Below are 13,059 nucleotides of genomic sequence, written 5' to 3'. Positions count from 1 at the left end.
ATCAGCAACTCGACACTACTTTGTCGCGTCAACGTAGGTTTATTCTTGAGTCGTCACATATTATATAGTATAACTTTTGAATTAAGTATGGTATTGTGATGATTTCTGGTTTATCTGAATTTATAGACATCGACGAACACATATTTGCAAATAAATCAGAATTTATTTCTTATTATTTGGTACAGTGTGATCAACTCTGAAGCAGTCCTTAATATGCATTGTTGGCTTATTTTTGCACATTATACAATAATAACTTGTTACATGCTCTACACTTGGTGTTTACCTATTAGAAAAAATAATAAAATTCTGTTTTTTTTTCTCTCACATCTGGTATATGTAATGTAAAAAAATTTATTAGTCTATCTTCCGACAAAGATGTTGGTAGACGTTCTCGAAAGTAAATGCCGAATTATGTGATGTATATTTTATTCATCTCATTAGTTGTATCATATTTTGTGCTATTTCAATAGAAAACTACAGGGAAATATTTAACTTTAAAAAGAATAAGTTTATTCGTTGTATTCATTAATAAACGTTAATGTCATGACGGTAATGACAGCCAAGTGCAAAGGGATAATATCGGAAAAAGTAATGAAATATGAACGACAAGCTATCGTTAACGCGTTTAGAATTGTCTCGAGAAAGAAAGAAATAAAATAATTGATCGAAAGGGTCGCTAAAGGAAAAATCGAGTGATTAAATAAATTCTAACAGGTGAAATTCAAGGAGAAAGTTATACCGTTATAATTACTGTTCGACCAAATGAACGAAATAATAATAATAATAATAAAGATTATATTAAGGAAAGTTCATTTCTTAATTTCGTATTATGTGTGTGTGTGTGTGTGTGTGTGTGTGTGTGTGTGTGTGTGTGTGTGTGTGTGTGTGTCTGTACGCCTGCATTGCTCTCGAATTATTGAAAGAAAAAGATCGAGTAATCGTGATCCTCGTAAGTAAGGTTTTATCGTACGGTTGAAACAGGGAGTAGAAAAAAAAAAAGATCACTGTTAGAACGAGTCAAGTAAAAGAAGAAGGAAAGGAAGGAAGGCAAGTCGTTAAGAAAACGACCCGTGAGTCTCTTTCTCTTTCTCTTTTTCCGTTCAGAAGAATTAGTCGTGGTCCATTGCTCGGTACTATTTTGTCGAAAGCCACCACCACCACCACCCGGTATACCAAAATGACGCTTTTCTTTAATTGCCCACTGCAAAGTAGATCCAAGAAAAAGAAAAAGAGAATAAGAAAGACAGGGAGAGAATAAAGCGGCAGCTGCCTATCCCCTCGTAAAAGTTACGAGCATACTTTTGGTAAACGTTAACGTTCTGTTACGTTTAAAAAGAGAGACAGAGAAAATAGAATGAGAAAGAGTTGAAGAAATTCGAAAGATGTTACTAGTACGAAAGGAACGTGACAATATTATGTATATTACAATAAAAACGTATCAATATTTTATTTATTGTTATATAGCACGTAATACTTCTTATTATTTATTTAACAATAATAATTAATTTTCACATAAAATATAGGCACGTAATAAATATATATTGTTTATCAATTTTATATTCAATAACGTAAGATATATAATTAGTAAAAATAGAATGCATAAGATATTAAGAACAGAATAAGATTTATTTAAATACCTTAATACCTTCTTTAAAAATTATAACTTTCTTTATGAATATTCGACGATAATTATATTCTTAGTTTGAAGAAATAGAAGGAGAATCTTTTAGTTCTTCCGAGAACACCCTTGGCACGAGAATCCTAAGAATAAAAGGAAGAAAAGCTTCTAGCGGAACTCGCAGTACCTCCGTTCTATTCTTCTTCTCGCCATTTACGAATCTACGTGAAGCATTTATTTTGGTAAACGTACGACCACGTAAAATATGTAGACTTTGTCTCTGGTGTTCCCTCAGGACCATCTTACCTAAGTAGATAGAGGGACGATGTTTTCACTTTAATACGAGAGATCCGAGCATTCCTTAATTTTCTTCTTCTCTTGACACTTTGTTTCTTCCTTCTTCGTTTCCTTTAAATGCCACCCTTGATATCGTGACACCAAGTACGTTTTATGAATATTTATAAAAAATTACAATGTTATTTATCTTAAGTGTAAATTTAAAAATAACATTGTTCATCAAAAATCTTTGATGTAAATTTAAATAATAAAATGATATAAATATGACATTTTTGATAAACTTTAAGCAGCTAAAAGAATGAACTTACAATAATATCTTTTTAAATTTGAAGATGTTTTTTACATTGAATTCATGATGAAGTTACGCGTGTTCTTTGAAATTTATTAATCGTTTATTAAATTTACGATATAGATTTTCACAGAAACAAAAAAGAAACAAAAAAGGTATGCTATTGAAATCTTTGACCATGGGTCATCCAGATAACCTCCCTCGGGTTGTAGAAATTCAATAAGGTTACAGAAATCGTGATAGCCAATGCGAATGAGAGAAAGGAAGAAAGAAAATACACTCGCGGTTTCACGTACATTGAATTTCCTAGCACGATGATATATAAATATAATAACACTGGTCACGTTCGATTTCATTCGAAAGTAGCATCGATCGCACATGTATTAATGCATGCGTATGTGTATGTGCGTGCATATATATATATATATATAAAGAGAAAATTTTACGAAAACGTTATCTCCCTCGAGAAAGGGCATGCATTCTGGCCCCTCGACACCGTTTCGAAATGGCGAAACAGATCTTTTTTACTGCTATTCTCGTTTTCCTCTCCGTGCACGTTTCTTAGGGGGATCGAGATTCTTGGACTTCTCGTCTTCGATCACGACTTAAAGATTTTTCTCTTATCTTCCTTTTGTTATTCTCTTCTTTATATTTGCCTTATCTTTATCCAAGCCACGATATAAATCAAACAAACTTTTACATACTTCGAAGCACGATTTTGGTGACACATGGAAGTTTAAAATATTCTTTCGTCTTCCATTTCATATATTACAAATTGATTTTACGTTTATTAATCAATGAGAAAAATTACTCTTGACAAATAATTACAATTAAATATAGAGGTTATAAGAAATTATATAAAAAAAAAGCTAATAAGTATAGAATTCGAATTTCGTAGGAATAGAAAACAAAAAAAAAACGCGAATAAAATATGAAGAAAATAGAGCAAGGAAGAAGAAGAAGAGGGTGTGGCGGATCTTAAATGGCGGTGTCACATCCATTACACGTCTATATATTTTCCGGTCTACGGTTCGTCCTACCTTCGCGGAAGATTTCTCTCCTTTTATTTCCTAAGAGTTTCCGCGTCCCTTTCCGCCCATCGTTCTCTCCTTTTCTCGTCAGCCGATGCCAGCTAGCACACCAACAAACGCTTGTGCTGGCTGCTGCTGCACAGATGCCGGCAATATTACTTGCTCTGGTCCCTTTTATGGATATTGCCACGCGACTCTGCCACTATATCTTTACGTTCGTATGCTCGTATATGTAATAGTTTAATAATGTATATATACTGCGACAACCGTACTTATATATGTATATATATATGTATGTATTGCAAGGAGTATAGCTACTTCCGAATAAAATAACGAAAAATTTCACGGTAAATGAGAATAAGAGGATAAATTTTCCGTAGCTAATATATGTTTTCTATGATACTCCATCAATGTACTTCATATTTTCTATTTTATTCTAAGGATTACAATGTTTTTTTTTTAAATCGTTATATATTAATAATAAACACACACATGATTTTCATTGGATATTCAATGGGAATATATCTGCAATTTTATGAATAAATTTGATAGTTTGTACATTTTTTTAATCCTTTGTGAAAGTATTTTGATTATGCATCCATAGTTGATTTCATGTTCTACATTTTCTAAATAGTTCGGTAATAGATCCAATTGAACAACGTCATTTTGTTGGATATTCCAGGATAATATCTGCAATTTTATGAATAAATTTGAGTCTTTTCAAGTTTCGGACGCTTCAAGATTTTCGAACACTTTGTAGTCCTTTATTGCAGGGGTGAGAAGATACTTGATTATCCCGACAATTTACTATCTCATGAATATTAATAACTTTTTCTTTTTCATTTATTTAGAAAGTCTTAATTGGGGAATTTTAATTAACAACAATGGCTAATAACATTAGATCTCTCTTTTTATGTTTATGTATATCTCGTTCCCTATAAAATTCCTTCCATCCGAACGAGAACTAAATATTTCATATTTCCATGTTCCCTCCCCCCTATAGAGTGGATTATTTTACTTTTAATTGTAAAATGAAATTTTTTTATTAAGATCTTAAAATAAACGTTGAAGCTTAGAAGAATACTTCGATATTAACCTAGCTGCAACGGGCACCGTTTGCTTCGGATATAAAGTAAAGAAAAAGTGCCCTTTTACTTGCTGCTCATATCCTTTACGATCGACTTCTCGCGAACGAGAAGACACGAGGAGCCGTCTTCCGAAGACAGTAAAAGACTAATTGGCACTTTACGCTAAAGATTATCTAAATAACTCATAATAATCGTGAAGAAGGAGACACCATTTTTCTTGTTAAATCGTTTCACTCGAGACAGAAGAGGATATATGATCGTATAAAAGTGATATCGATTGCAACTGGTAAAGACCTGAGGTCGAGTTTAACGGCAAGAAAAAAAAATCAAAGATAGAGTTAATAAAAAAAAACAAAAATTTATAACTTCTGGGGTTGAAGATACCGTATAACGTTCATTTTTGCTTTATCTTTAATACTCACTCTCGTGTCAATCGTTTTAATGGTCTTAAATAAACTATTAAAAAAAGATATATTATTTCTCATCAGTGAAAAAAAAATAAAAATATAATAATTTTAATAGAAATATATAATAGGGATAATATATAACAAAGATCATATAAAAATGTTGTTATAAATTTGTTAACATTTTTTAAACGTAATCGCACGATAGTATTCATTTGTAATGAATTACATAGATATAGTATCTATTATGAAAATTGATACACATTTAACTACTTATAATTTATCGATTCGTTAATGCATATAAACAATCACTTTCATACTATTGTAATTATTAAATGTTATTATTCATCTATTCTCATATAAAAAAAAGAAGATTTACTTTGACATTTAATATTATTTCTTACATATATTTTATCTCTAAGATAGGCGTAAATAATTTACAGAGGTTCGTATATATTCTTAGAAAAGCTCAATAATTTAACGACCTCGCATGAACCGATCGTGCATCTTTAAATGTATACATGTAAGTTCGCGAGAAAGCTCTTTTTACGAATCGTAGGATACGCGTACTATCGATCGTTCCCTCTCCATCGAGTTTCCTCTGTCTCTACGTACCTCATTTCACGTCGTGATTTCTACCAGCGAGCAAGGATAGGATATATGAACAGAGTTGAATGCAAGAGAGAGAGAGAGAGAGGAGAGAGAGAGAGAGAAAGAGAGAAATGTCATCGCGTGTGCATGGCTTTACGAGTCCATCATCCACCTTTTGACCCTACCATACATTAAAAGTTGTCCAAGAAAGCGTAAAATTAAGGTAGACAATTTTGATTACATTTTTAAGCAAATTAGAATCGCTGAAATGGATTCGATTTGTTTATAATTTAACGAATGACCTGTGATATTTCCAAATATTTCAACCTTCTTTTCATGAAAAAAAAATAATTTTACGAAGTCTAATATATTGTTCGATATTAAATTAAAATTAAAAAACTTTAGAAGTAAAAAAACAGATTAGTTTTGTTTTTATTGTTCGAAAAGAATTCCGAAAATATTAATTTTTGAAAGACGTAATTTTTCTATTAAATTTATTTATAAAATTATATAATTAACATTGTGTTGAAAAGAAAAAAAAATAATCAAAATAGGCAAACCAAAGACCTATTATGCATTGATGTTGTTTGACAATAGTTTGGAAAGTCTAGATTGTGGAAAGATCCTTAGACTCTGAATCTACAAACAAACAGATCTTAGAAACTTGAACGTATACTATTCCAAGCTAAACATAAGATCGATTTTCCTGTAATTGTGCTTTTACCTTGATCACTATTTACAACCAAGTTTCGCATTACCTTGATTATTCGCATTTCGATTCGTAGCCAGCACCAAGCCGGCTCGTACTACCTAACAGTACGAGTTTGTACTATATCGGGAACGCGATAGCGTCCGTGATAGTACACGGACTGTATCTCCACCGAGGTATCTTTCGACGTTTTATCGCCGTCGTAATTCAGCTCGAGACAGCTCGCGAATACCTTGGGCCTCACCCGGACCAATTTACTGCCCTCCGTTTTGTCGATACTCCAGCACGCATTCCGCCGTACCGTATTCATTTCCGAAACGAGAATTGTTTCTTCTAAAGAAGCAAATATAAATCTTTAATAAGAAAGAAAAACAATTGTTTTGTGACAATGACATTATCTCTTAAATACTAAACCTATCACGAGTGATCAAACTATTTTTAAAAACGTATCAAATGTTTCTTCACCATCCAATTGGCTAAAATCTCATTTTATATTAAGATATATGTTTTTTTTTTGGTTTTAAAGCGATAGGAATAGGTATTAATATTATATGTGAAGTGTCGGTAGGTTTAGTGTTAATTGTAAAACAAAAATATTTTAATATATACATTTAACTTTCTTTTTATAAATTATCAAAGAAAAAAATCAATATTATTTAAATAAATAATTTGTAAGAATCAAACTCATGGCACAATTTTGTTTTTTTTTTTTACTTCTCCAATAGAATTTACAATTAGGTCGAATCCTTATTGTTTGTTTGTGTAGTCTGATAAAAAATTTGGTTGGATTTATTTGCAGATTCAGAACAATCGCCGGCCGTTTATCTGAGAGACGATCCGCTATTCGGTACGTTACAGTTACAACAACATAGTGAGCTCCGAGCACCAACTGCAGAACGTGCAGCTTTTTATCTCGACGCAGCAGTTGCTGGCCGTCAACGAGAAGATGGAGATGCTCATATGCTCTATACGTTACACGTGTATCAGTATAGCGTCGCAGGCAAGGGTGGTGGTACGTAAAGCTCTCTTTATAAATCTATCAAAAATATTATTTTATAAAAACTAAGAGAGAAATGATAAATCGTCTTGTCTCATTTAATTAACTCTTTGCACCCCGGATAATTTTTTATTATAATACGATGACGCGTATCAACAACTTTAAAACATTTTTGTAATATCGTTAGTAAAAAAAAGGTACAAATATAAAAAAAACCTTTTTTAAAATTTTATCTATTAAACAAAATTCTTTAAATTATTTTATTCCCATCTTTCCGTCGCGTGACACATTTTGCGAACCGAAACTATAATTATACACAAAATAGTCGGTTGCATCGTCGACGAAGTACTGAATTAACGATAAATTATGTTTCGCATTACGAATGCCATAACAACGGAGCGCTTGCGAAAATATGTTAAAGGGTTAATTAAAAGTTACAATGGAATTATTATTTTCGTCTCTTCGAATGAAAACAAAAATGCGAATGATATTAAATATTACATAAAGTAGATAAGGCAAAATTTGTAAAAAGTATCTTAAAATATGAATGGCATAAGATACATAGTAAGATAATTTAATTATCTTCATTTAATAGTCGCCGGCGGTAGAAGCAGACTACATCTCATGGACCTTGGTAATTCCGACCGTGGCAAGTCGTCCGGTGGAATACCACTTTCAGGTCTGGGAAATATTCTCTTAGCCATTTTCAATGGACAGAAGCATTTGCCGTACAAGGAGCATAAGCTAACCCAATTACTAAAGGAATGTCTTGGCTCGTTAACGTGTCATGCAGCAATGATCGCCCACGTGTCTCCGAATGCTCAGCATTATACCGAGACTTTAACGACCGTGCAGTTGGCATCGAGGATTCATCGAATGAGACGAAGAAAGATCAAATTTGTCGGTGGTGGTGCGCAGGGTACCGGGAGCGGTGGTAGTTCGGGTGAGGAAGCAGCCAGACAAAACAGCGAGTGTGATCCAAGTTCCAGTGATCTTTCCGCAGACACTGTGATTTACGTTGGCCCAAGTGCCGATGACGCAACCGATGGAGAACATCCACCAGTTTATATTCCCAGTTTGAATTCCGGTGACAATCGTTGTGCAATGGGTCGAGTACTTCGTGGTTCAGCAGCTGAGAGACCTAGTAAGATTCCTGAAGAAAGAAGTCCGGCACACAAGCCCACGAAAATAACGAAAACGTTAACACAGACAGCTTCGAAACAGACTTCACCAGCTCACAGTGTCACGCCAAAAGCTAGTCCAGCGCGGAAGATATCTTCGAGCAAGGTTTCCAGCTCAAAAATAACTGACTCGCCGAGTAGTAAAATTCCAGTAGCTGCTTCAAGCGGTGCCTCGGATGAACAATGGATAGATGGTCCAAGAATTTCAAAATCTAAGGTTGCCGAAGCTAGACACATGTTGAAGGATTCTCATCATAAACGAGAAACTTGGATAGACGGACCGATGCAATTAACTAGTCCTCCACTCTTGCCACTTCATACGCAACAACAACATTCTTCTGGTTATGGATTCATGGATAGTCATAAAAAGAGTATGATAAGAAAATGGGTAGAGAATCAATCGTCTCAAATTCAAAGATCTAAACACGCGCAGTTGCGTATGGAACCATTAAAAAACACTGGACAATCTTCTCAGTTGAAAGAAATGACGACGTTCAAGAGTTGTTCTGCTACTGTTGACGATGACGATACCTCTTTATCAACAGCTGAGAGTGATAGTCTGAAGGCCAACGAGATCGAAGACATTACTGAAAAACTCGGAGCGAAACTTAATCTTCTAAACGTCAAGTCGAATACCGATTCAGGATTAGATCTAACAGCAAGCCCAGTTATGGATGATAGCATTGATAGAGGAAAATTAGATCTTCCCGAGGATGAGGATGACGACGAAGAGATAGTTGTACCACCTCCCTTACCTCTGATTGAACCTCTTAGCAATGGAGTTAGCAGGGAAGTTTCCATGGAAAGTTTGAACCTTTCTCATAAGGACATTGTATTACCATCCAGACACTCCCTCTCATCCGAAGACGAAATCTTAGAAATTGTTGAGGTGGAAGATTTAGAACCAGTGCCAATGCAGGACTCCTGCCTTCAAGTTACGGAAGAAGACATTGCCATGTGTATGAGCGAAAATCCTTTGCCAGAGAGCGATCAAGAAGAACATCCTTTAAGAATTCTCAGCCAGGAAAATCTTACGGTTGTCTCTACATTTACTGGTAAGTTTTTTATCCTCAATCTTCGTATCATTTTTCTTTCCTATTTATAATAGTCTATTAAATTGTCTAAGAAAATTAAAAATGATAATAATTTTGCTGAAACAAAATTGAAAGTACGTAAATAAGGAAATTAAAATATTTTTATTAAACACTTTAATGAAGAAATCTCTTAAAAAGATTTCATCTTTAGACTTAGACTAAAAAAAGAATAAAAGTAGTTAATTCACATTTTTTGTAAAAAAAATAGAGATACTTTAATTCTCGATGAAAACCATAAACACATTTTGTAACTTTGTACGAGATCAGCAATTGGATTTTTTGACCAGTGTCTAGCAAAAGACACTAACGTCGAAAGAAAGAGGAAGAAAGATGGAGGAACTAAGTTAGATGTAATTACTTATCCACCTCAGAAAGGTTTTCTCTTTTTCCTTTCGTCCTTTATCTCTTTACTTTCAAAGGATACATACGGACAGCCGGACTTTTGCCCTTATCCACTTTCCTATCCTAAATACGATACGAAGCAAGAGATATCAAAAGAAAATAAATATCCTTTTCAGACTCAATGTCGGTAATGTCGGACACGGAACGCTACAGATCTCACTATCCACCCCCTGTTGGTGCTGGTGTAATGCCGAGGCCATATTTCGACCACGAGGATTTCTTGGAACAAGAGACTAGGCACAAATTCGATCAATTGGCAAGACTTCACGAGCTTTACCAGAGCAAATTAGCTCTTGCGAATGTTTCAAATTCAGCGACGTATCAAAGGGAGAATTCGTCCACTGTGAACTCGCGAGAAGCTCCATGTAAGTTTCATTTTATTACCTTGAACAAGATAGAAAGTAAACATTTCTTTTCGAAACCTAGTAGAAGATAAACTATTTTTATTGGAATAAGAGTTCAAGTACATAAGTTAATATTTTTCTTTCAACCATATTCAAAATGTTCAAAATTTTATTTCTTATCCATTAACCAACAAAACATCCTCAATTAATATTTTATCGATTAATCAAATATTTAACACGTAGTATACACACATAACAATAGTCCAATTGTTTTCGTTACTAACACATGACGAGCAGCCAGGCCTAATTGTTCTACAGCAAGAAACAAATTAACGCAGGACAAATTCCAGCCGCCACCGTCTTCCGTCCGCCATCACGCTGTCAATCCTTGTCCCTTACGGATGTCTTGTTCAACGACAATGCGAGCAATCATGGTAGTATCTACAGCGAGCCCGCATACATAGCTGGGAAGTCCGATCAGGAGAAGATCTGTGACAATTGTCGTCAAAGTATGTCAAGACCAGCTACAGCTTTTTATTGGTATCCGAGTAGCGTCGCTCATCTTGCCAGTCCTAGAAGGTACTGCGGAAAATTAGGCGAGTGCAATATCTCTAGTCTGAGGCATCCAGATGGTGCTTCGAATCCTAATTTAAAAGAAGAAATCGAAAGGATACCTGGAAACGGTGCTTCGGGTTCGGATCCAGAAGAGGAATACGTGGAAGCAAAAAAACTCTTCACTGCGGCGGAGAGATCGGAAAGAACAATAACGGGCAAGTCCGATATCGAGGAGGACGTGAAAATTCAAGGTACAAATCTTCAAAATTAATAATTATTTAACAGACAAAAATGTACCTTCCTCAAATATATTCTCAAACTTATAAACCAACTTTCATAATATAAAATCATACACATTTGAATAATGTATTATCTTTTTCAGCACCATCCTCCGGTCGAATGCAACGAAAAATCCTAAGTCTTGGTTCTTCTTTGGGTCTCAACAAAGAGGGTTACGAATCCGATGCCGATTCAGCAGCACGGGTAGCTAAATTATCACCAGCTACATTATCCAGACATCGAGCTGAGAGTTCAGGATACGATAGTGTTGTCAGAGACAGTGAGACCAGTAGTATCGCTAGTGATTCATCGAGACAAACCAGTGCTCTTCAAGAACATCAAGGTAATTAGTAATTAGCACCGTGTCCTTCGAGATTGACAGTCCTAAAAAGATAAAATATTGTCGATAATCCGGAAAATCGACGGAAAAAAAATCCTCTAAAATTCTTCCCCCCGTACGATGTTATTCTCTTCAGGTGGCGCTCTGGGCGTTCTAACCTCGACGTTGTGCGGGTGTTTCAGCGGTGGAACGGCGGGGGGTGGCAGGGCGCGTGCTCCGGGCACGACTTCAATCTCAGCAGGTGGTGGTCCGCCGACATCCGGTCGGGCCTCCACCGCTGCCACCGGGGATACTCGTCTACACAGGCGAGGACGTGGACATCCTGGACAAGCGCGCGCGATTGCGTTCGGAACCACGTGGCACGATGTCCAAGATACACAAACTGCGACTGCGCCAGCGCCTTCTTAGGCTCGAGCTGAGAGACGCCAAGAAGCGCCTGATGGTTCCCGATTGTCGCTGGAGCTACGAATGTTAGTATTTTATTCTTTTTTCAAATAATCAACTTATCTATTTATCATATCTATGAATTTAACGGGTATTTAATTGATAAAAGTATATTTTTAATTGATATTACTTCAATAATTAATTAATTCGGTAAAACGCGATAAGTAGAAATTTAGAATCCACCAGATTTACAGTATTTGTGTTAGTCTTATATACTTTAAGATTTTGAAAAAATTATAGCAAGTGTTTTGTTAATCATAAAATAATCTTATTGTTGATTGTTACAGTGCACGTGGAGGACAGCATGGATTGGCGTGACCCGTCCTTTCTCGAGGCACTCGAAGCTGAAACTTACATACTTCAAAAACGAGTAGAAGCTTGCAAGAGTCATGTTCTCTTAGTCACATGTTTCGATTTCTGCCCTAGAGGCTCCTCGGCGAGTAACGCTGCTTCACCATCAGAGATAAAAATCACCTAACGCAGATTCGGATCAGCGCGCACGACCGCGTGCTGATCGATACCGGTTAACCATCTTCTTCTGCTCCGCCTACAATCTTAATCTTTTGTTTTTTCAAGATTCGATAGGTTGGAAATAGAAAAAAAAAAAAAAAAGAAAAGAAAAATTAGTTAAGTGATGAGACGAGCGAGGTCGTCGAATAAATGCGTCAACGACAACGACGCCGATGTCGCTCGACTCCGTCCAGAATAGCTGTTATGGTTAGTCAAAGAATTGTCGTATCCTCGTCTTACCATCACACACGTCGTTATTATCCTTTGTCCAGTTTAAGCGCTACGAATAAAAAAAAAGAAACAAAAAAAAAGAAAAAAAAAAACAAAGAAAAAGAGAGTAAACTGCCTACTCGACGTTTTAACCTTTCAATTACGAAATTACAGAAAAAGAAAATCATTTTTCAATTAACATCATAATATTATCTCTTTTCTCAAGCGTCTGTAATTTATCTTATATATATTTATATCATTGAATATTTGTTTTTTTTTTTAAATATATAAATGCATTTTTGAAACACCGTAATGGTAACTTTGTTTTTCGTAGATGAATGGTTAAAGAGATGGCAATGTACACACATGTATACATCGATAAATATACCTACGTACGCGCGCACGCACGTGTCTTCTTATTGGAGTTGTTAGAGACTATATCGAGTATATAAATATAGTATATATCTATGTATTCGCGTTCGAATTTTCTCGGTTTTTTTTTAAAATGGCGTACGTCAAGTTTCAAATGACTCCCCTCGAATCGAGATAGAGAAGATGTTATCACTATATGATGATTATTATTATTATAATTATTATTAATGCTATTATTATTAATATTATTATTATTATTATTATCATTATCATTATTATTATTGATCATTGTTACGAAATGTAG

At 34.9% G+C, this 13,059-nt stretch overlaps 1 protein-coding gene across 1 annotated transcript in view; it reads left to right on the top strand.

The window, feature by feature from the left end:
* The window catches only part of LOC106793484, a gene marked incomplete at its 5' end in the record, with an annotated part of 252,922 nt that extends 239,975 nt beyond the window's left edge, over nt 1-12,947 (top strand). The window contains 7 exons of the mRNA XM_014760469.1: nt 6,827-7,039; nt 7,620-9,260; nt 9,818-10,066; nt 10,396-10,851; nt 10,983-11,222; nt 11,402-11,689; nt 11,951-12,947. Coding sequence (XP_014615955.1) covers nt 6,827-7,039; nt 7,620-9,260; nt 9,818-10,066; nt 10,396-10,851; nt 10,983-11,222; nt 11,402-11,689; nt 11,951-12,141 — 3,278 coding nt within the window. The remainder of the gene's footprint in view (nt 1-6,826; nt 7,040-7,619; nt 9,261-9,817; nt 10,067-10,395; nt 10,852-10,982; nt 11,223-11,401; nt 11,690-11,950) is intronic.
* Between the last annotated feature and the right edge of the window lie 112 nt (nt 12,948-13,059).

This window comes from Polistes canadensis, unplaced genomic scaffold, assembly GCF_001313835.1.
Source record: "Polistes canadensis isolate GaletaPanama2010 unplaced genomic scaffold, ASM131383v1 scaffold_14, whole genome shotgun sequence".
Lineage (NCBI taxonomy): Eukaryota > Metazoa > Arthropoda > Insecta > Hymenoptera > Vespidae > Polistes > Polistes canadensis.
Note: the sequence above shows the minus strand (reverse complement) of the source record. Positions and strands in the feature narration are given on the sequence as shown.